Source organism: Parus major, chromosome 9 (assembly GCF_001522545.3).
Source record: "Parus major isolate Abel chromosome 9, Parus_major1.1, whole genome shotgun sequence".
In the NCBI taxonomy this organism is placed as follows: domain Eukaryota; kingdom Metazoa; phylum Chordata; class Aves; order Passeriformes; family Paridae; genus Parus; species Parus major.
The window spans coordinates 7,596,558-7,621,555 of NC_031778.1; the positions used below are offsets into that span (position 1 = coordinate 7,596,558).

The 24,998-nt window shown below is 43.5% G+C and overlaps 1 protein-coding gene across 4 annotated transcripts in view; it reads right to left on the reverse strand.

Moving 5' to 3' along the window:
* Nucleotides 1–24,998, reverse strand: part of EPHA4 (EPH receptor A4) — a 106,625-nt gene that overhangs the window by 47,134 nt on the left and 34,493 nt on the right. For 3 of the 4 annotated variants that reach the window (XR_004498685.1, XR_004498686.1, XM_033516691.1), the window contains exons 4-5: nt 17,715–17,870; nt 2,077–2,415 (exon numbers count right to left, since the gene is read on the reverse strand). Coding sequence is in view for 2 of the 4 variants with exons in the window: in XM_033516691.1 (XP_033372582.1) it covers nt 2,077–2,415; nt 17,715–17,870 (495 nt within the window). In the remaining 2 variants the exon portion in view is untranslated. Of the gene's footprint in view, nt 1–2,076; nt 2,416–12,699; nt 12,939–17,714; nt 17,871–24,998 lie in introns of those variants that run through there. The other variant, XM_033516692.1, reaches the window with a different exon arrangement.

Sequence of the window (24,998 nt, forward strand, 5' to 3'; positions counted from 1 at the left end):
CACCCCAGACACACATTTACAATGATTAAACAGATCAGTACTTGTAAAACCCAAGGGTCTAACTTTACAAACCTTTACTCAAGCAAGCAGTTTCACCAAAATCAATGGGATTATTTGCATATGTAAGGCTATTTATCTCAGCTGGGATCTGTAGGTTTAGGCCACACATTTCTATTTAGATCTTCTATGAAGCAGAAACCACAAAGTTCTATGAAGAACGGGAGAACACAGCACCTTGGAGTTAATTTTCATTTATACCAGTATAATTTTCTCTGTCCTTCTGATGCATTTGATAAACTGGGCATGTTTTGAAATTGGAAATGTTGGCAAAAATACAAATTTCCTGATGGGAAGAATACTACTCATGGATAATAAACAAAATCAATTCTTATTTGCATATTCAATCAGATTTTTGGTTTGCATATAAAAGCATAAGATGGTAGAATTTTCACACGGTAGATGGATCCTGCTCGCTTATTCATGCATATATGCATCCACTAATCCTTACACATGCCAAAATCAGTCAGAAATACTCTCTTTGCTAGGCATTCATAGCACAAAAACACTGTCCCTGCTGCTGTTCTCAACCTTCCCTTTTCGTGTAGCGTATGACAGCAGTCTCCCAAGGCTCTCTCCCAAGACTCCCTAATAGCCCCTGCTCTCTATTAGTCTTCTTTTCACTAGGCAAAGTGGTAGTTTGAATTTTTGAATCATAATTTAAAAGGGATGCTGTCAACTGCATATGAAGAACAAAAAACACGGGACCAGATTTTCAAAGGCGCTTCAGCGTGGACTTGACAATTTCGCTTGTAACTGTCACTGCAAAACCGAACCTATCTCTCACTGGCAATATTGACATGTCCCAGACTACAGCTAAAATCTCCACATCTAGACCATGCCTACCTGCTTTTCACACACACCTACTAGGAAACTGAATTAAAAATATTTACATGGTCTGGTACTATCAAAATATGCAATGTTAATACTGTCTCATACACCGTAAGCCTGCTAATAAATGATACCCTGTAAGCTACGCTCCGAGGTGCTGAATGCCTGCAACATCTGTGGGACCTGAAGGCAATCAGCACCCCGAGCCATCAGATAACAGGTTTGACGGTCTTGTAGCCAGTCTGACAGTCTGGATATCTCATTTGCATTTAGAAGAGTGTCATATTCAAATGTATATAATTTTGTGCATTAAATTAAAAATTCAACTGGAACCCTGCATGTTAAACCCTAGCTGTCTGCAAACTAAGAAATGTTTTCATGTAATTAAAGAAAAAGATCAAACAAATTAGCATCAAAACGAAATGGCAATCTGCTGCTGCAGCCTTTGCCCTTACTAGGTCAAGCATGGGGTACCAAAAAAAAAGCAGAGCTGCCCAGGGTATCTGAAATAATCTCGTATACACAGAAATAGTATTTCACTCTCCCAGATGAATGAAATGCAAAAATCAGTCAGCATGAAGTTGAAAGCTCATATAGGATTTCTACAGCAATGCCAGCTCTGATCAATCGAAACATTATCAGCAGCAGGTTAAGGAGGTATTTATTTAACAAGGGGACAGAATCTAATTGACTTTCCAGGAGAGGAGATTGAGCAGGCAGGCAAGCGGGCGCCCACTCGTTCCGCTCGTTCAATCTTACACAGCCCTTTTTCAAGGGGGGCAGGAGCACAACCCTGCGCTCCCCAAGCACGTATTTTGCCCTCTGCAGACACCAAGGACATCCTTGTGTCCCTGTACAGGGTGTCCCCTGCAAAGAGCAGAGCTGCTGGTGGGCCGGGGGGGAACAGGGGAGCCGTGCTGTTGTGCTTCTGCAGAATGCCTCCCAGCGCCCTGCTCGCATGCTGCAGCACAGCCTGCTCCCAGACACAGCCTGCAAACCCTCCTCTCTCTCCCTGCCTCTGAAGCATTTAAACTACCCGTACAAATCACCAGAAAATAAGGGTTTGACCCAGTTACACATCTTAGGGCTCCTCGCATTCATTTGCTAATGCTAAATGTAATGGAAATCACAGCTTTCCTAAAAAACAGGCAGCGGGGACGGGAAGGGAATGGCTGCTGATGCTCCTACCTGCTTGGTTAGTTGTGACAGTGACTGACACGGCCTGGTCCTGGCTGGGGTTTTGCTTGGACACTCCGTTCACCGCCCAGACCTCAAAGGTGTAGTTGGTGTGTGCCAGGAGGTCAGTGATGGAGACTTTGGTGGTTTTCAGGCCGTTCTGCTGGGGGCTGAAGTGCACCCCACTGCCACAGGAGCGGCAGCGGCTGAGCTCGCCGGCCCCGCACCGCTTGCACACCACGTTGTAGGAGATGTCCTCCCGGCCACCTCTGTTCTGCGGGGGGCTCCACTCCAGGTTCACAGAGGTCTCATTGACGTTGGAAATCAGGTGCTGGGGGGCAGATGGAGGGCCTGAAAAGACAAAGTACACGTGGTTTTAGTTAAGGGGAAAAAAAAAAGCTTACATAGTTATATTGGAGTTAAGGGTCCCAGACCCTGCAACTCCCATTTAAGGACAGCAAAGACCAAGCAGAATTTTACTTCTCTGTGTTCATGATGAAGGCAAAAAAATTAACTGGTAAGTCAAACTCTGATCTCTTCATCTGATGAAATAACAGTATTTTCCAGCTCTAAATGAGCCTGAAAGCTCAGTATTGCAATTAAACAGGAGTGGGACTCTTTTTCCCTTTCACTCTTTATACTTGTTATGAAAAATGTTAAATTTACATATTTTACACTCATTTTTCCCATGATCTCCTAAGCAAAGCATCAAATGCACAAACTTCTGCTTCACTTGAGATTTTCAAGGTCCCCCATTACCTTCAGGCAAACTCTCATTGAAATTATTATAGAAATAGCTCATGATATCTTTTTCCTTTTATATTTTTACACTTTATCTTTTTATATTTTTATAAAAATTAAAAATATAAAAATATGGAATATAAAAATATGGAATATAAAAATATGGAATATAAAAATATGGAATATAAAACTATTTTCCAGACAAGTTGTAGTCAAATTATATTCAGTGAACACTGAAACCCATCAAGTAGGGACCTGAACATGACACTTCAGCAGGATGGAGATGTGAATAGAAAGACAGACACACATAACTAAGGCTTTGAAGGATGGAAAATAAAGTTTACAACAGGGGAGTGCTGGAGAAAGAACTGGAGAGGAAAATACGGTGAGCATCTGAAGGAAGAGCTGATAAAAGAAAGCTGGTCAGAAACAAGAGACCAGGCGGCAATAAGGCTGGATTTGAGACACACAGTCAGCTTTTCCACCACGGGCACGGGAGACCTCAAGACCCATGAACACGCTGCCAGAGAGCTCCCAGCTGGTTCCAGCACAGGGAGCATGGGATTAGAGCACAGAGGCAAAGGCAGGCTGGGCAGGAGCTCCGTGGGCAGGAGAGGGCAGAGCCCAGAGGCAGCAGCCCCTCCAGCACCTCTCCAGAGGTGCCCTGGCCAGCCCTGCCCGAGCGGACAAGCTGCCGCCAGCGCTGCCCTGCCTCGCGCCGACCAACGCACGGGCACAAATCCTGTTTATGTGCTTGAATCCCCACAGGCCCCAAACCCACAGACAAATTAAAAATGCCGAACAGCTAATCCTGCAACTCTTAATCTAATTTCAATATAGTTGAGACACACTTTATGTACCCTTAAATTTAAGGCAGGTGATTCAGAGCGAACCCATGAAAGAGATGGGTATTTGATCCATCCCAAAAGCTTCCCTGACCACCAGCAGGCAGCCTGCTCTGGGGCAGAGCACACAGCTGCTCTGACACACACAGTGCTTTGGGATGGGAAGCATTGCATCAAACAGAAATGAAACACAATGAGAATGAAGACTGCAAAATGTATCAATCCAAACAGGAACACACTAAAAATACCTGTGCTTAGTAACTACTGATAGTCAGAGCTTTACATACAAATATTATTAGCAGAAAAATACTGGAAATAATTTTGGAGAAAGTCACAAATTCAAGACACAAGAAAGCTCATTAAAACGTCTTAGATTTCATAAAAAAAACATCAAATGATGGTTGCAACTCAAAAGAAGTTCGACTAGACCTCCTTTCAGAGAAAGAAGGAAAGGAAAAAGTTCTGGCAAATTTGTCAAACATTATGAAACTATGAATCTGGCAAAAAAGAATCAGCCAGCACCAACAGTTCCATTAAGTGTATAAATAAGTAAGTCATAATCTCTCATATGCCAAAGGCAGAAAAACAGTCATCGTGGTAAGACAGGAACCAAATACATTGAAAACATGAAATTCTACTGAAATTACAAAGTGACTCATCAAGTGTAACAGCAAAAAGGTTAAGCTGTTAAGGATGACTATGGGGAAGATTAATTGTGGCTCCCTCCCCAATTTATCAGGTTCATCTCAAAGGAAGCCTGAGGCCTGAACAGGCTGCACAGGACAAGGTTTTGAGAGCTGCATCCTCAGGTCTGTGCTTGAAGCCACCAGGATGTAACACATGCCCAACGGGAGACAGAACTTCTATTTTGAGAGGTAGGTAGGATCTTAAATGACATAGAGGTCAAACGGATCTTCAGTACCTGAATGAAAGGTCTCTGTTTCAGGAGTAGCTAAGCAAGGATTGTTTGTCTGTGTTTATTTCAAAAATACAAAATTAATATATTTATTTTGAAAGGAGGGAAATCCTCCCTTCTTGCCAAACCCTTGAAACAGTCTCTGAATTAATCAGGTTTGACAGGTAGAATTACTGCAAGAAGAGAGAGCTGAGTCCAGCCCCTGAGCCACGGAGCCCTCCTGCCTGCTGCACCACCAGGCTGCCATTCATGGCTTTTATTTATGCACTGGCAGCATTTCGAACTCTTAAGGACAAAACCCTTTTACTCAAAGATCAGTTACTGAACACAGTAAGAGATGTTTCCTGATCCAAAAACTAGACGAGAAAGAAAAAGGGAAGAAATTGGTTTTAATCTCTATTCATCATGTGGAGATGGAGGCAGGGAGAGATGTGGTGAGTCAAGGGTAGACAAGACATGCTTTGCACATCTGGGCAGTAGTTAAAGCTGTCCCAGTTCCCAGCCCAATGCCTTTGTCCCATAACCAGCTCTCCTTTCCCCAAAAGTTGGCTTTGCCAGCTCCCCTGGGTACAAGAAAGTGGTCTCTGCTTAGCCTGCAAATACATGAGCTTTCTTTTCAAACACAAACTCTGAGTGCAATGAGGTGGAAGACACTCCTGAAATTGTGAACTCAAGCGGCAGCGCTGAGCAGGAACTGAACCAAACTCTCTCCAACCCAAACTGCCTCACACCTGGGCTCTCTTCAGGGCAGGCAGGTGCACAAGGTGACAACACCTGTCCCTCTGCACTGCCAAGGCAACAGGAAAACCAACAAAAGCCCCTGGGGGGAACAGCAGCCTCGGCAGGCTGCAAGCCCAGGTGCACACTGTACAGTGAAGGGCTGCCCTGGCCAGAGCAGCAGCCAGAGACACTGGGAGCTGAGCCTGTCCTCCCAGAGGCTGGTCAGAACCTGGCAGCAGCAAGACACAGAACAGAAACTGCTCCCGTGGGAAATATCAAGGGCCTGATAGCGAGAAAAAGTAAAAGGTGTTTTCTTGGAGCGTTTACCCTCTGCAGTCACAACGTGAGAGCATCGACTCAGAGTGCAGCCAGGAGAGCTGAGATGAGGTGGTGCCAGTGCAAACACCTTCCCCATGCAGCACCAGCTCTGCCAGGGCCAAGAATATCCCCATTTCAGGGGGGTATTCCTGAAGTAAAGACCTCCATGGGAGGAGAGTTCATACTGCACAGATGCAGTCTGAAAGACGGGCCTCTTAGCTCAGATACAGCAGCCAGTTTGGGGTTAAACTCAGACTGTCTGATGTCCATTAAGATATTTTCCAAGGCTCTAGGTCCAGTTTCACATGGGAAAATGTGCCAGAATGAATCAAGCTCCTCAGAAGCAAAAAGTCAGTAATTAGTATGTGGGACAGGGCACTGCAGTGTCTAAACAGAGATGCGACGAAGCGGAAAAGCAGGGAAGCAGATGCTTGCAGGTCACAGAGATGAGTGCACCACCTCCAGCATGAAAAGGAAGATGCGGGGGAGTCTCCAAATGGTGGGCTGACATTACACTGAGGGGAAAAGCAATTTCTTTTCTTCCTGGAGCATAGTCATCAATGGAGCTGTTGGCACAGGGAGTGGGGAATAGCTTCAGATTGATGGGCCTGGTTTCAGATGTTGAAACACAGGGCGTATCTGGCTCCTTCAATGGTGATCAGGATTTGCTTTGTGTCTGACAGCAGAGCTGCTGCCCATAGATGAGACAAACCCTTTCAGGGCCATGGCAGGCTGCAAGGGCCAGGATAGCACCTGGATGAACCCAGCTAAGCAGGATCCCACAGGAACAGCATCCTGACAGCCACACCATCACCCTCACACCAACCTGTGTCTTCTGGCAGAAAAATCTAGCTACAGGGCAGATGAGAGAGGAGATAGGGACCTGTGCCTCTGAATCACCACCACCATCTGTAATTTTGTCACAAGTCCCATGATCTGCAGTATTTTTCATAAATCTCCTGCCAATGGAAGCATGCTATTGCATGGGCTATTTGGCACTGTGGAAGAATGGAGTTAATACTGCCACACTGCCTGGAACAGTTTGAAAATGTGACAGTTCCTAGAGGAAATCAAATACAAACCTAAACATTTTAATTCTGAAAACCAATTAATTTTAAAATTAATTTTAAAAGTAATTTTATGATGTAAGGAAGGCAGGTGCTGTTGTTTTCCCTGCACAGGACAACAGAATTTGAGGGATGGATCTGCAGAGCCACTCAGTCTTCTCATGTCAGTGACTGCAAAGGGGCACAGTTTGATCATGGGCCCTGAAAGCCAGATCCCCCTCCAGCCCCTTTAACCAGCACCCTGAACTGACAGGGGGGAGCCCTCTGTGGGAACACAGGGAACGGAAGTTTTCAATTTTATTCCTTCCTGGGGCTCCATAAATCTTGCTTCACAATAAACCCATCAAAATCAAGTGAGCCATGAAGCAAATGGGAAGGCCCTGGGTGGAGCAGTTCACTGTGTGTGTCAGGGCTGAAGGAAACACTGAAGAGTCTGTTTAGCAACAAATAATCTTCATCAAGCTAATCTTGCTATCTTCCTCAACCCTCCTATCAGATTTCCTTAAATGTATTGGGCAATGCAGATTGTTTGGCTTTCTCTTGCTGCAATAGGCTATAGCCATTACAGCTATCTGTCTTTCATCCACAGATGGAGAGATCTGCCTGTCTTAAGGACAATGTTGTACCCAATGTCAAACAAACATTCACAGAAACAAGAGTTTTGAAGATGTTAATAGCATAAGCACTACTTGCATTAAAAGGACTGATGTATTTTAGCACTCTTTCTACAACTTAAGGCAGTATTTTAACTTTTCATCCATCAGCATTTCTCTCCCTCCCTTCCTACACTCGAGTCTCTCTCCAGTCAGAAGCCTCCCACACGCGCCTGTACAACTGACAAGGACCTGGTGAAAACCATGACAAGGACACACACCAACACCTGACTGTCTCCTTCCTTCCTTCCTTCCAGACCACAGGAGATCCCTGTGTGCCAGCTCTCTGTGGATTACAGGTCTCTGTGGGCACACTCAAGGAGCCTTGGTGATGCACACCAGGGACCAAGCCTGGTCCAAGGGCGGGAGTGACTCACAGACAGCTTCTGCAGTGAAGACCCGGTAATGAACTCGCTCTCCAGGACTGAAGCAGCACCTGTGGGGTGCAGATGGCAAGGTGTCACCCCAGGACACAAGGGGACACAGCTGGGAAGCAAACAAGACTAACACTGGGCATAATAACACCTCAGTAAACTGTTTATTTGCAAGGAGTACAGTACTTTCCATTTAAATCAGCTGCCCTAAAGACTAACGGGCATCAGAGGTAGTTGAGCCAAACATTCAGTGGGTTGTTTGACTGCTGTTTGGATGCCATCCAGCTGAGAACGTTATCCCAAAGCCCCTTTCTTCCTGTCCCCAGAAGACAGCAGCACAAATGTAGGAGGCTCAGCCTCACAAATCTGGCAGTCATTTTGCCAAGGAGAAAGAATGTCTACTCCAATGCACTGAATGGGGATCAGCTACAACAGGGTGAATGTCCCTGCTGCCCTGAGGGATCAGCATGCCCAGCCCTTCGTGCACACCACAGGGCAAGTACAGACCCCAGGACTGCCCAAGGACAGGGTCTAACCAGGGCAGGCCAGCACTGCAAGTGAAGCACCACCACAAAGGCACAGCTGACAAATGCCACACACCACAAACCCATACAGAGCTGTGGCAGAGGACATGCTGTAGCTGGGCTCCTGAAGCTGGAGGAGCTCCAGGGAGACAGGCATGGTTGGTTGGGGGTGCAGGGAGAGTCCAACCAAGTCAGTCCTCCCTTCCTCCCTACAGCTGCAAACCCCACAGGTCCACACAACCAAAAAATATCCCTGAAAAATAACCCTGGGATTTGAAGGTAGACTTGTAAGTGCACTGTGCTGGGGAACTGTATTTAAATGGTTATGACAGAGGTTTTAATATCCCTGGTTTTACATCTTCCTTTTTTATTACTGATCTGCCCAGCAAGGTGTTTCTCTAAAAGTCTCTGTGGGTGTATGCGGTAAATTCAATTACAGTTTTCTACAAGGAGACCAGACAGACTTGTTTTACATCAAGAATACTGTCTTCACTAAACCAGTTAATTTAGTTCAGCAACAGTGTATGGTTAGGAGGCGTGGATTAAAGCACAGAGAACGGAGATGAGAAAGAAATGATTCCCAGCCAAACAGCTCCCAAGTGACCTTGTTGTCCCATAAAATGAGAAGAAATAAGAAAGCCCGTGCAGCTTCCTTCTCTGCTGACCCAGGCTGACAGGACTCCTGACTCCCACTTCTAGACAGCTCCAGATTTTTGGCAAACAACTTTTGTCCACCAAAGGTAGACACAATTAAAAAAAAATCCTCTTTCCTTTTCTCAGAGGTCCCATGGCCACAGGACTGAAGATGAAGGCTTTGGTTTAGCCAATTTTATGAAATACAAGTAACCTTTATATACTATTTTCTTATATTGAAAAACAAAAACATCACAAAAAAACCTAAAATCACTTCAGCACAGGGTTCTGACACTTAGTTCCTTTAAAGTAAATTTAGCACTTCCAAGAAACCCACCCTGGTGGCACCCAAAATAAAGCTCTCTTAGCCAAAAATAGCTGCCTGTCTGCACGTTTCTGTCACAGCCTGGCAGAGGGCTCCTTCAGGAGCTCCCTTTTTTATGCCAGCTTAGTTCTTCAGCCATCAACAATGGTAGTGAATTATTCTGGCAGCAACATTACCCATTAAGGACTGAACTGATATTATCAGTATTAGGACCGTAACCACATCTGTTTACTACTAGCCTGTGTTATAGTTGAGATTTATTACCTTGAAAGATCTGGCTGTGGGAGGAGATCTATTAAAAACACAAGCTGAAACCCACACTCTCCATGGAAGTGCTAATGGAGATATTTCAAATATATACCCTCAAGAAGGCAAGCCTTTGTTAGGAGCATCCTGTCAGTCACCAGATCAGTGTGTTTGAAATGCACCTCCTTTAAAAGAAAGATGCTTTCTAAAAGGTATGTATGTGACTAAGTAACTAGGGGGATGAAACTTTTGAGCCCTGGAAGGAGAAAATGATTAAAAAAATACTCCATCTGCGTGGGCACATGTGTAAAAGCACATTTCTCCAGCAGGTAACGGATGTCTCTGCAGCCAGGGCAGTGGATAATTATTTTCTAGTGGGTTGTCACACTGCATTCAGCCTGCGTTCGCCTGACAGTGTGAAATCGGAAGGAAGCTTCATTGGCAATTCCCACCAGACATCAGAAAACCTCAAGCATGTAGAAAAGACTTTAATCTTCTTAAACCATTCCTGCACTCTCCTTGAAGAAAATATCACTTCTTTTTTGAGGCAGAAAAAGCAGACTTTAGCTTGATAAGGATTCAAAATTATTTTAACAAACAAAAAATATTAAAATACTGTATTAAAAATAATACATTAACCTGCTACAGTTGGAAGCTTTCTAACTTCACCCTAAAACTGTGAAAGCCCTACAAAAATACTGTTAAATGCAGCTGTGCATCAGCTATGGGTGTTTGCTAATCGAAGTCAATCAGGCAGACGAGGAGGCCTCAATGGGCTTTGGACCAGGACTGACAAAAGGATCCTCTTTATGAGCCTGCTCCAGAGGCTGACCCTCTTCATCTGCCGTGATTTCAAAGGGAACTGAGGGTATTCACAAATCTTGAGCTAATTTGCTACATAATAAACAAGATTCGTACAACAGGGAAGGCTGCAATGACTCACCGTCGTTTAAAAGGAGCCTAGGATGAACTGGCCTGTTTTGAATTGGCAGCTTGGCCTTGGCTGCACTACAGAGGAGCAGCAAAGTCTTTGATAAGTTAAAGGAGCAGCAGGCACCTGGGAGCAAGCATCCAACTGTCTAATAGCAAGGAAACCTGACTAGAAATGCACTGTCAGAACCAGGGAAAAGTTTAGCACATCTGCCATACAAGATCTGAGAGCCAGCTCTTGTGTGTAACACAGCAAGAATAAAGAGACCAAATAAAGAGGTATACAAAAAAAAAAAAATAATCCATACAATGAACACTTCCAAAGATCTTTGGAGCATATCTGCAGAGAGCAATGAAACGCCAATGCAAGTTCATCAGGTGCCTTTGAAAGGGCTGGCTCAGGCACAGAGGCAGCACTGGGGCTCAGCTAAGGCTGTTGGTGGTGTTGCCAGCCTCACCCACGGGGTCACACTGCTGCTCTCTCAGAAAGGCCTCACCACGATGGTGCTGTGTGGATGCCCTTTAACAACTCTAATAAATGCCTCTTTAATTTGATCATGATCTTAGAATCATCTCCCTGGGGGCAGGGCTGAGCTTGAAATAGAGAGTTTACTATTTTCAGAGAGAATGGAAAGAAAGTAATTATTAAATCATCAATGTCTTTAAACTCCCTAAGTTCAGTGACTAAAATGTCTGGCAAAGCAGTGCCAGGCACAGTGTTCAAGAGGAAGCACTTTCACCTCCTCTTTCCATCTCATAAGGCTTCACTGAACCTGTACAGCAGTGGAGCTGTCAATGATGCTTCAGCATGTGAGCTGCAATGCCCTTCAGATATGCCTTTGTTTTTGATCTCTAACCATCTGAAAGAAAAGTTCTAACGCACAGTAAATACCTGGGTCCTGGATGTTTAAGCCTGCAAATAAAGCCCACACTTTCCCGTGACATTGTGTATGTTGCTGCCACTAATTACTGCTTTCAGCAGCTGTGGACAGGTCCCCCGTTGTTGTGGGCTAATTTACACAAGCAAAGGCAGCTCGGACAACCCTCACTTCTTGTCTGCCTAGCTATTCCTGACCATTTATCATTACAGATTATGTGTTTTACAACCGGCGAGACCAAAGCCAACAGGCCGCAAGATGCAGCAGCCACTTAAAATACCAGTCATCTGCTCCATTTCCACCTTCTCTCCTCTCTGTGCATAGTTAGCTTTACAACTGGGGTATAATAAGGCAAATGATTTGGTAAACAATTCTTCATTTATTTACTTGGGCAAGGTTCCTTTGACTTCAGCGGGAGTTCTGCCAAGCCAGGGATCCTGGACCAACGCCAGTGACAAAATACCCATTTCACTGGAATGTACAATTTCCTATTTACTTGCCAAAAGTCCCCTGGTTACCAGCTTCACAATAGGCTTTGTTCTTTTCACCCAGAGAACAATCCAATTAATATCTCCTCTCCTAAAGAGGCTAAAGAAGTCAAGCAAAGAGGTCCAGTTACCACTGGCAGAGGTATGGCCAAACTGATGTTTGCAGGTACCACTCCTTTGGGGTCTAGGCTTCTCTTCCAAGAGCTGCCATAAAAGAACATTTTGCATTGTCACATATGCTAAGACATGTTATCTCATCTATTCTAATGCACTGTGCTGACACACAGACAATACCACCTGTGTTCACTCACTCTTTCGAGATAAAAAAGAATTCCACTGCGGAAACCAGAAAGTTATCAGACAGTCTGACAGGAAAGAAATCCAACCAGAAAAATAAGTTGTTCTGTAATTGGCCCAGCTGCTGAATTTCTTATTCTGTTTGCCCTCTAATTTACTTAAACAGCTCTACAGAACTGGGTCCTGACTAACCAAATCAAAGCCCCCACTTAATTGAGTAAATGTCTCTGTTAATTTAAGGCTCTGGCCAGAAAATCAGAAGACAGCTAATAAACAGTTTCTGTATTTAAAGGAGTGATGATTTCGAGTCTACTGATTATAAACACACACTGTCAAATTACTCTCGTCTCTTCTCTTCAAGCCATAACCACTCCCCTTCTTATTCAATTCCTTCAGCCCGTCCGTCACACACAAGGGGAGACAGCTTTCTCCTTTGAGATTCCCATCACTCACAATCCCTTTCTCTCGGTCTGGCAGCGATGCAGTGATGGATGGTCTATTTTCCCAGCCTACGTGGAGAAGAAAAATCATTCTCTCCTTACAGCCACTACCCACCGTTCCCTCCGCTCTTGTAACTTCTGTGCTTCAGCTTAAAAGGCATTCTGATGTACAATGGACATAATGAACAATATCACAGCATTGTTTTAAGAACAATATCATTTACTCAAGGTGCAAACATATATGTATATAAAGATGTGGAAGAGTTATTATGTCATAAATTTAAATTCTGAAGATCAAAAGCTTTACTGGCAGACACCTCTTACTCCAGAAGACTGCAGTAGTGCCAGCACAAGTGTTGAAATGTTGCAAAGCCAGAGCAAAGCCTCCTGTAATGCAGTAGCCAGCACGATTGTCTGGTGTATCCTGCTGTCTTTTTTCCTAGCAGCCACAACGGTGATAATCCACATCCCACTGGAAACTTAGAAAAGGAGCAAGTTAAGTTGAAGGAAAAAGAGCACATTTGCTTATTTATATTGTTTAGAGTCAAAGCAATCATTATAAGCATGTGCTCAAATAATCAGCTCCTATGCAATCATTAATTTGCAGCCACAGTTATTAGGTAGGTAAATCCACTCTTTTTTTGAAAATGCAGGTCAAATATTTATCTCTGAGATACATTAAATGTAACACAAAATTGCATTAAATGTATATATTAGACTGCAACATTAACAAAATTGAAGCGTTTAGACCTTTCAGACCTTTTTTAAAGCCTTGACCTTGGAAACAAATAAGGACAGTGTTATTTTAATGTGCATTCAAATTTTAACAACACAGTCACACAGCTCTAGTGGAATTCTCATTGAGTTTCCACTGTAGATTGCTCATCATTTCATTATGGTTCATTATGCTGATAACTGTCAGAAAGCATTAGAAGCAGGAGCCTTGAGTAATAGCACTGAAATGGTAATTTAAAAACAATATACTTTCTGAAGGAAATACAGCAGTGCACTAAATTCAATTAGAAGAGGGGAATGTAAAGACAAGTAAGTGATGTTTGCTGTTTGAAGTCAGGCTATTCAGTTTCTTGATAACCTAGACTGGAGAAGGTCCTTTTAAAGCAGGCACTCTTCTCTTGCATCTCACCAAATCTCCTCTTACTATTTCCAAACTTCTCCAGTATAAACTGCCTTAAATTCAACTGTTTTTGAAATATTTCGGGCCATGACTAAATATCAGTCAATCCATCACTCCCTGTTTGGGTGACACAACTGACTAAATTATTCAGGGTCATTTACTGAGGCAGATTTCAAGCTGGACAGTCCATGATGGTAATCTCTCTTTTGTAAAGGGCTCCCAATTAAAAATCATTAATAATTTGAATCAAACAGACAATATAAACAATACAAAACCGTCCCATTCTCGCTCATAATCTGAGCATTGTTTGTTAAGAGTCAGAGAACCCAACTCATTAATGGTGGGGACACAGGAGCAACGCCCATTAATTTGGGTGGGAACTGCACCTGCCTGCACCAGGCTGCAATTCACAGGATATCTCCTTACAGAGAAGGGAATTCAGGGACAAGGGCCATGATTGAGACTGATTTGTTTTCCTGCCTCATGGATTCATGTGTGGCTAAGGCAATTTATTCTCCATCACATTGCTAACCTTATGAAAGACCCTTCCCCTCTGCAAGGACTGAAATATAATGAAAGTCTGTAGAGTGGCCTTGACATTACTTTTGCAATGCTTCTGAAAGGGAAAGGCATCCGTGTTTTCCATGGTTTGGGCTCAGGTGCATTACAAGTCCATCATCCCATCCCATGCCCAAGCACACAGCTGACAAGCCCCCTGTGCTTCAGAGCTCAAAGTCTGAATTCCCAAGTTTGGCCAAAGCAGCAGACCCAGGCTGGCTCTGCCCCTCGGTGGTGACACATGGGTGACTATCCCCAGGAGGCAAGTTTGAGGGGAAAGATGCTCCAGTAAACACGTGTATGCCAGAGTCTCTGGCCTTCAACACAGCCCACTCCACTGTCTCTACACCCACACTGCCACATCCTGCTCTTACTTGCACAAACTTTACACCACACATAATTACTCACTCTAGCAGAGCTAAAATAGAGCAGAATACTAAAAGCAGACTTTGAGTAACTTGTTTAGGAGCCTGATGCCTGGCTTAGCTGAGATTAGACACAGTTTTTACAGATCAGCAAGGGATGGCAATGTCAGAGAGTAGTATTATGGAAAGGGAAAACTCTGGAGCACCTCTCCTGGCCAGCACACCAGGAAGTAGTTACTGCTTTTGTTACTTATCCTAGGAATCGAAAGAAAGGAAAAGGAAGCGGAATTCTCCAACTCCCTTTCATCCACTAACACAATCAAGCTAATGGAAAGCCCTAACAATCTTCCTCCCCCAACCTAGAAGGCAAGATAAGTGACAAGACCAGCCAGTTTACTACTAAAGGAAATCAATAGCAAGGGTCAAAGCTTTACAAAAACACATCTTAAGAAGGCTGAAGTTCTTAATCTTAAAAAGTGTTTAGTAATAATAAAGAAGGGATCAATCCACAGTCCATTCCAGGTGTTCTTTCCAAATTATCCAATGTTACTTTTATTCACCTGGTCTAATAGTTCTCCAAGTGAACAGAAACCTGATTTTACAAGCCAGTGGAGCAGAGTCTATCCTTTTGCTAGAAGAATGGATCTCAGATACTGTGTTTTATTTCTTCATTAGCGTGCCGTCACACTGAGCGATTACTAAATGCAGGCCCGAATGAGAATACCAGAGTTAAAGAGAGCATAATGAACAAAGAAGGTGCCAGATTATTATGGCTGTCAGCACAAGGGAATTGGGTTTGTCACCTGGTTTAACCAACTGGTAAGAACTGATTACAGTCTGAATCCACCTGAAAGCACCTTCGATGTTTATGCTCCCTTCTGTCTACACATCTTGTCAGGAAAGTCAGATGAACGTCTCCCTTCTTCTGAAGGGTGTTCCTCCAGCAGAGGCCCTGTGAATGCTGTCACTTGCCCCAGACACACGGGCAGAAGGCCTCTCAGAGGGGGAGTGTGGCACAGGCAGAGCCCACAGAGCCCTGTTTTGTACCTGGGCAGCACCACCTCCCTTCAATCACAGCTAGGGCAGGGCTCAGGGGGCTGCCAGCAGGCACAGCAGCCCCACAGGCCAGCTCAGAACACCTCCTGCCTCATCCTTCACCTTGGATCGCAGAAAAGAAGCCCTTCAGCTACAGGAAAACTCAAAGCTACAGAACAGAACCTCCAGAGACAGGCCTGTTTTCCAAGAGCAGGAGTCCATAGGATTTTGGTGTTGGCTTGCTTCTGCAGGCAGAGTCCTCCTGGGCTGCTGCAGAGATGAAGGCCAGCACCACAGCCTTTGCCTGTTCTCCTTCCCTCTTTGTATTTTTGAGGTAAAAGACTAAGATCAGGAACTCCAGCTTTGTCTGACCCCCCAAGACAGGACTGGAGAAGAGTGCCTGCAGCAGGCCCAAGACTTGGCAAAAAAGGGCTAAGCTTGCAGGGGTGCATTTTGCAATACCAGCAAACATACATATCATTTGCCTACGATTTCCACATCTGGAAATGTTTTCCTCTCTCCTCGTACTTCACTAACTGCACATGCCTATTTAAATTCAACCAGTTGATTACTAATTCGATTTCAATTTGGTCAAGATATCATTCACAAGGACCAGGGCTTTGAAAAACTTTTGTTAGTATAATGTTATTTAGGGTATACATTCCAAACAATAGTTTTGTTGTTGCAGAAGGACATTTTTCCTATCAAACTGGTCACATTTTAGATCTAGTAGTGTAAATTATATTATAGAAAGCATGTTCTTGCCCATTTAGGCAAGGTTTCACAATACAGTTAAGCTCCATTCCCAGTCAATACTTGGCAAGGGATATATGCACCACTCTGCTTCCTACTAAGCAAAAGCAGCTGCTCTTGGCTATGCCCTGGCCTCTTCAACCACCACCCAGCAAAACTCACTGCTGAAAAGAAGGAAATCACTGGAGAACAGCTGGAATCAAGGGGGTGAGGGGAAGGGATGAGTGCTAACTTAGTTATGGACATATTCTGTTTCTGCCTTGTAAGGGAGAAAGTAAGGTTTAAATAAATGTGAGTCATCTCTCACAAAATTAATTCTCAATATATTAAAATGTTACTAAAGAAATATCTCGGCTTTCCCTCACTCAGACACACACACTTTCTCTACATAAACGTACAGCTGAACTCCAAAAATCTGGAAACACTTCCAATAGCTTTCAGGGAAAGCCACACATGGATAAAATACATGGTAAAATACAGCCCTTTCACTTATTGTTTCAAACTGCTCTGTTCCTAAGAAAGTGAAAACCAAAGAACTAGATGATCACAATTTAACACCAGGACATGCCTGGAATCCCAGGTCTTGGACTGCACGAGCCTTTAACCAACATATAGGACAAGAAGTTCATCCAGCAACCCTGTGACTGTGCTCAATGCATCTCTCCTTCTCCCTGATGAAGGCATTTTGAAGGAACTCAAGCAAATTCCATTTGCTGCACATGATGTATTTACCTACACAGGATGAAATAATGTATAAATATATATATAAAATAAACTGTGCATTGGGGGTTGTTTCATTAAAGTTTAAGATTTATTATTACCACCCCTTCCAGAAGAACACTTAAGTTCCCAAGGGTCACCAGCTATATTTCAAGCAAATTAGAAATATAATGAGATTATAAATATTACCTGTTTACACCTGAGGTCATACCATTACACAGAAAGCTTTCACAATTTCTACAAATAAGGATATTTTAAAGAGGTGAAAGGTGATGTGATCTACTGGCCATGTGCTCAGACTGGAACTGAGGCCTGTATTTTACTTCTACCTGTGTTACTAAGGTGTGCAAGTCCCTCTTTTGTGTCTCCTGATTTATTTACACTGCAAGCTCACGAGGGTCAGCACAACCTGTCTCTTATACACATCTAGATACTAAGGTGTGCAAGTCCCTCTTTTGTGTCTCCTGATTTATTTACACTGCAAGCTCACGAGGGTCAGCACAACCATGCCACCATTAGGAACTGAGGCTGAGAACTAACACTGCCACTCAGAAGGGTGAGCCAAACTGCAACCTGCATCTGCAAAGGGCCATAAGAGCTACTGAATACCAAAAGCAGAACGCTTTTTAGAGACACAGAGAAGAAATGGGTGGTAAAAGGGGCAAGAGATTGTTCAAAGCTGAACTTACGAGTGCAGGGCATGGAGGCAGCGTCATTTTCCGCTCGGAAAAAGCCCCGGTCGCAGGTGCAGGACGTGGAGCCTTCCCAGATGGAGTAGCTGTGAGGCGGGCATTTGGCACAGGCAAAATCTGTCGAGAGAGCCTTGTAGTATCCGATTTTGCAAGCTAGATGGAAGAACAGGAAGGGAAAGTGTTACTGGCCTGGGCTGTGATCATAAATTGCTAGGTTACCCATTCAAAATCAAGGCAGGAGACATTTCAAAGAGATCTAATGATGTCCTCTTAGCCCCAGGTGAAGAATTAACAATCATCACACTCTTAATGAGTAGTCCTATGTCAGGGGATACTGAATTCTAATTCCAACAAGAGCCATTTTAAAAGCTGGCTTAGAGGTGGCAAAAAAAAAAATAAAAATTACACTCTTCTGTTGACAGTGCCAGAAAATCAGCTGCCCCTTTGTGCTCTACTGTGGAGTTGCATGTGGCTTAACCCATGTCCACCTGCACCCCACACACACAGAGCTTGACAAAAGGGGTGCAATTGGTTTATTCCATGACCACTTAAGGAATAGCAGCTGACGATCAAACACTGCCAATTTTTAAGAGGGAGTGGAACAGGAACCCAGCATGCCCGGAAATGGCACATCTCCCTCCTGGCAAGGCAGAATTTGGCTCTTTCTCCCCAAGGGAGATCAGCAGTGCTCTCCCTTGCTCAAAGCTGGGGCACAGCAGTAAGTGCACCACTGCCACCCAAGCCCACGTGAGATTGCCAAGCTTTCGGTGACATCAGCTTCATAAAAGCAGGACTTACACAAAAGGCTACTTTTACATCACTTGGAAAAAACTCATTGGCATCATTAATAACACATTTTCATGGTGGCTAACAGGTATGTCATCCTAGAAATTTCTCCCTTGGCTAGAGAAAAAAGCCCACCAATCACCACGGGCTTTTAGCACTGCAGAGAAGAGAGAAAATTCCCAGGCATGCAAACCAGTAAAAAAGAAAGGCTGTTCCCAGTATTTACTGTGTGACTCACTCCCACATCTTGTCATTTATCACCTACACTACCTTTAGGGTTCCCCTGCTACACACAGGCTCCTGTTGGGAGGGCATAAGCCCTGCACAGCCAGGGCTCGCTCTTGCTGTTTCAACCTTCCCTTAGTCCCCCTCACTCTTTCCCTGCTTCTCTCTTAAAAAGCCCTCCAGTGGGAGATGGAGAGGGATATTAGTAACACATTTAAAAAAGAGCAAGTTACTTCATTCTTATTAGCCAAAGCCTTTTATGAAATGTCCTTAACAAGTCCTGACTTTACGATGTGCCGCACGCCACCTGCGAGAGCGCTGGGAGATCAGCCCGGAGTCACTCACCGGGGCTGTCACAGCACCAGAGGACCTGGTGAAAACACACTGCTCAAGTGACTGAGATTTGTGCTTCCAGAGCTCACATCCAACATGGCACTAGATAAGGTTTGGCTTGCAAGGTGTGTTTTGGCCATGCCTCAAACAGCCTTGGGGTTTCAATTAAAATCGGCAGCCACAGCTCTGGCAGGGAGAATCACAGGGGTCAAGCCCAGTCTGACCACGTCAGAAGCAATTTTGGTCCCTGAACACAAATTCAAACCCACCGTGTCTGGCCTGTCAGCCAGGCACTGGCAGGATGCAAAGGCAACACCCGGAAAACTGCTTATTCTGCTCGGGATGGGAACTGCCCAGCAAAATAAACAAACAAGGATAATAACCCTTCTTTTTTTAATTTTTTTATATGTGATTTGCACTATCTGGTGAGCAAATTGCTGTATCACTACATGTCCTGGGTTTAACAATAGCAGCAGTCAAGTGGCAGATACTGGTCTCAGATATTACTCCTGGTTTTCACTGTCACAGCTCAGATGAGAAATATGCCTAAGTCTGTACATGACCAGGACACACTCCCACAGGCAGGATCTTGCTGCCATATATAAAGACAAAGCATTGAAAAACAGAATACAAGAGGAAACCAAACTGACTGCTTTTATCCACAAAATTCTTTCTATTACTCACAGTTTTAAAAACTAAACATGTAAACTTTAATATTATTCTTAATATGAACATCACAATCCACAGAAATCATTAAACACTGAGCTTCTAAACATCTTCAGCATATTTGGGGTATTAAAATACTCATCTACTCAACAATCTAGCTCAAGGCTGAAAATCCTATTAGGGCTATAACATGCTTCTACAAAGACAAGAAAATGTCACAGGTAAAGATTTTTGTGACTATTCCTCCCTGTCTTTTCATTCTCCGTGGTTTAAAAGGGAATAGATGTATCCAGTGGGTACTGCAAGGTCAACATTCTGTAACTCAAGGATTTTTCCCCCCCTTTGTTTCACGCACTGTGTTTTGTTTTCTGTTATATTAAGCCAAGATCATTAATATTTCAAGACCTGAAGAAAGCTCTCCAATCACAGTGGCTGCTCCTGAAGCACACACAGCCATTTTGCTTCAAAAATCAACTACTCCTGAGGACAGTTTTCTTCATTTTAGCGTGCTTGGAGATTCACCACATTTCATAAGAGACATAAAAGGGCATTAGGGAATGTACTGCATTAAGCCAGGAGTTCTTTGCCTCCAAGAGCTCCATGGTATCACCACTTAAAAACCCAAACCTAATCCTGTAAAAGCTGTTCTTAGCATGAAGTGCTGCTGACACACCTATTACAACTAGGGATGGACTTTTTTTTGAAGGGTAATGATTTAGTAGGCAAACAAGAAGCCTGTACAGAACTCATTCCCTGGAAGTCTTTATTGCTTGCTCATGTCAAATCTTCAGGCAGCTGCTTTTCTAGGAAGGATTTGCTGGGTGAGACCCAGCATGAATGGGGCTCTTACACAGTTTTCGAAAGATGCCTTTGTAAAAAGATTAGTTCACATGTGCAATGCAAACTTTGAGTTCAATTTCTTAGCTTTGCCTTAATTAGTTCTTTCTGTTAGGTTTCTTTTTTTATATATATATTTTTTTTTAAAGGAGAAAAACCTTTTCTCACATTCAGGTCACTCACAAGTGTAACATGGTTATAACCAACTACACCATTTCCAAAGGAAATTGTCAAACAAAAATATTTTCAGTTCACCATTTCTCCTCAGAACAAATCACATTAATTTAAATGGCCATCAGCTTGAAATAATCATGCTGATGTCTTTGAGTTATAATATTAAAATCTATTTGATTTCTATTTCTCTTAAGGCAAGACAAGATATAGCAAACATTGCTGCCATGCAATTTGCCTTGCCTACATGTTTTTTTCCTTCTCTTTTCCAAATATATCAGAGTGATACATGTCAAAACTGCAAAAATTGTTCTGAAGAATTATGGAACTTCAGTCAAATCTAGATGTAAATTTCCTCAAGCTGTTTTTCCAACTCAGTTTTCACATTAAAACCTGATTTTCAGACTTAAAGTTTCCTCAAAAAAAAAGAGGAAGAATACGTGTGTGGGCTGCAAAGTCTGCTTGCTTGGTCTCTCCAAATGCTGAATTTTCTACTAAAAAATTTCAGACAGCAATTTCAGAATTTGAAAACTCCTCTAATCACATTCTTTTTAAACACTGCTACAACAAAATACTTCAATTGGTTTTAAATATTTTTAAATAAGCTATGTTGTTGGTTTTTTTTTTTATTTGGGGATGGGGGAAATACTGAAAAAAGTTATTCTTTCAAATTTAGAGGTTTTTAAAAGAATCTCCCAGTACTTGCTCTTAAATTGTTCCTTTATGCTTGTGGAAATAGCAATAATTCCCTCCATCTGAGTTTGGAAGAGCTCTGTCATACCTAATCGTCCTTAAAAAAAAAAAATCTAAATTGTGTAATGTTCACAAAGGTTTGGATAAAGCAATCATCCCAACCTCTTTGCTGACAAGTTCCTAAACCATTAGAAATGCAGTGCATATCTTGAAAACATCTCAGGGAGCGCCAGGCAGAGGCTCTGGCAGCGCCTGGAGGCTGAGCAGGACCGAGGCAGGGACAGGAGACACCCTGAGCTCGGCTGGCAGCTGAGCAGTGATGGGATGGGAAGGCTCCAGAGGGCCAGCCCCGAGCTGAAAACCGCTGGGCAGGAGCTCTGGCAGCAGCCCTGGACACCAGGGACCAAAGGCAGGAGAAATCCTGCTTGAATCCTCAGCCTCTGCTGAAGAGGAGGACTTGTAACCAAGAAAATACTGATTTCTGATTAGAACCTAATAAAGTGAATAGGGAGAAAAACAAGCACAGAAACGTGGTTTTGCTCAAGTAAATCCAGTTAAGTCAATAAACTGCTATTAGAAGCAAATGTGACAGAGATGTTCTGAAGTGCCTATTCACAAAAGCCCAGTGGGATGCAGTCCTGCACTGGCTGCAGAGCCATGGCCGAGAGAGCCCCGTGCCAAAGGCTGAGCTCTCCACACGAGAACCAAGGGAAAGGGCTCCCAAGCAGGACAGGACCACAACCAAACCGTGCTCCTGCTGCCCAAAAGGAACCCTCTGCACCCCCAAGAACATTTATTGTCACAGGCAAGTGAGCAATGCTGCTAAAACCTGTGGACTCAGCTCAATTGTCAGTTTATGCTTTTTGAGGCAGAAAAACATGTTAGCTACATACGCAAGAAAACTTCAAAATTCCTTGAGATTTTGACTCAAATCTCCCTCCACACACAACAGAAGAGGGAAAACCACTTTTAAGTCAATGATTGTAGCCAACTTTAAAGAAAAATTCCAATAATAGTGAAATGAAGGACAAGGTATAAAATAATTTAATAAGAGATACTTCAATGTCACATTTATACGTTTCAGTGAGAAAAGAAATTTATGTTTAAAGACTTGAAAAAATACTTTGATAGCACATTTGATGTGTTTCATCACTTTTTCTACAGCTCTTCTCTTTGGAAATATTTTGAGCTCACGTTTTAACTACACCCTTCGGAACAAGAAGTTACTTTTACTTTTCCCCTTGAATGTTGTTCTTAGTCTCTAAGAGGATGGATTTTCTCTCTCACATCATAACAAGAACTACATCTGCCACATAAGAAGGCAGCATCTTCTCAGCCTCCTTTTACTGTTATTACCATTTCTGAACAGATTTTTGTGTGTTAATTATAGAACTCAATTGTTTGGATAGTCTCTTTTGATGAGCTTTCTGCCCCGCACCATGAACCCCTCTGTTATTGTACAGCTGTTTTACTTCCAAATGCTCATCAGGGTTTTCTAATTGTCAAGCTGTCCCAGCAACTAGGTCTTTTGACCTAAAAGTCAAAGAAAGGGAGTCACCCTTGTCTCCCCGACATGAATACCCCGGCAGTCCCAGTGCCCCCCCATACCTAAGAGACAAAGCCTTTCCAGATCATTGCCACTACAAGCATAATTGGGTTTTGGGTGAAATGAGAAGATTTAAAATAGGATGAATTAATGAGTTTCTTGTAAAATTAAGTCGTTCTCCTGGTCCAATCTAATTACTCACTGTAATGCCCCTGAGGGTGATAAATAAAGATCCTTAGAAGCCAAGCAGGAGGGGAAGAAAAAAAAAAAAAAAAAAAATCTTTCTCTTGAGCATTTCTTAAAAGTCAAGTTGTAGAATGTGATGTGATGTACCAAATGCTCTTTCCAAATAACGTCAGATTCCTTTGATGTTCACACTGTAAGATCTTTGCCTCCTGTTAATAATGACTGTACTATTGCTACACATAAAAAGGAGCTCCCCATCTTTAACTCGTATCTCTGATGAGAAAACCAGTATTTCTACACACAAAGCATGTATTTTTGATGCATGAGTGACACGAGGAAACACAAACACAATCCCACTGGGGAAGAGTCTAGACTGTTTGACTGCAGAGCACCTTTACTCCATGATTGGGTAAAAACTCAGGAAGTTCAAAACAGAAATAAAGGGACCTTGGAACATAAACGTAGCATGATTTGAAACCCAAACTCTGACTACCCCAGCCACTGGACCTGGACATGCAGATACCCAGGGAAGTTAAGTACTCAGACCTCCTTTGCAGAGCTGCAGCATAAACCAAGTGGAGGAGCTTTTTACACACCCAATCTGAACAACCATTAAAAAAATAAATTTAAAATCTTTGGTTATTTTTTCCCCAGTACAGCTTCCTTGGCTACAGGTCTGCTGCTAGTCCTGTGGTTTGCTGATTTAAGGCTGGGGACTGATCCCATGATGCCAGTCACATCAGGAGTCAAACGTCTTTGGCAAATCTAAGAGTATCTTGCCTGATGTGCATCCATGGAGACATGATAATCACCCTGTTGATAGGTGGCCAGATTTTTATTTGGCTCATGGGAGACTAGAAAGTCAATTGCCTACCTCAATTTAAAAAGTTAAAAGAAGTGAGGAGCTAGAGCAACCTTTGGAGTGGAAACAAATCACCACCACCATCCAAGGTCACTTACTGAATCCTCAGGAGGGAAAGGGATGAGGCACTCACTGCTAACAGCGAGGTGCCCATTGCCACAGCTTGTCAAAGACAGCAGGGAATGGCAGTGCACTGACATCAGCCAGATCCTTCTGCACATCCATTCAGGCACATCCCATCAGGTCCACTTCAATTAAGTTCCTCTGTACTCAGTTCTCTCCTGTAACACTTCACTTTCACAGAATCTGGTGGACCTGGAGGGCCAGCAGACAACACTGCCAGTGCAAGCCAAGACAAAAAGGTATTCAGTACCTCTGCCATGTCCTTGGTCACTAGGTCTCTTCCACCCCTGAGCACTGGGACCGTGTTTTCCTCAGCCTTCCTTGCTGTGCCTGCAGGAGCAGGTGTCCTTGGTGTCCTTCATATCCCACACCAGACAAACTCCAGCCAAGCTTTCCTAACATCTCCTCTGCATCCTCAGGCAATGGCTACACTGTAGAATTCTCCTGGGTGCTTCTCTTGTGAGTCTGAGCTGTGCCAAGGGCTCCCTGCCCATCCACCTCAGCCTTCTGCAATACCCTCTTTACCTTCTGCAGCTGCTGTGCACGTGCTTGCAGCAGCTTGTCCTTTAAAAACCCACCAGCCTATGTGGGCTTCTTCACTGCCCTCCTGATAAAATTCCTGAACAAGACAAAACCTTCTGACCTGAATTCCAGAGCTTTAATTTCTACGGTTGCTTTGTTTTTTGCCTTTTTTTTTTAAATATACATGAAATCCAGGGAAATAAACCATGAAAAATGAAGTCTCCAGCTCAGCAAAGGGCACAAGCACAACAGGAAAGGACATCTGACAGAGCAATCTGTTCGAGGGAGAGCTAGAGGCACTAACAAAACTCCCAGGTGTATGATACAAGAA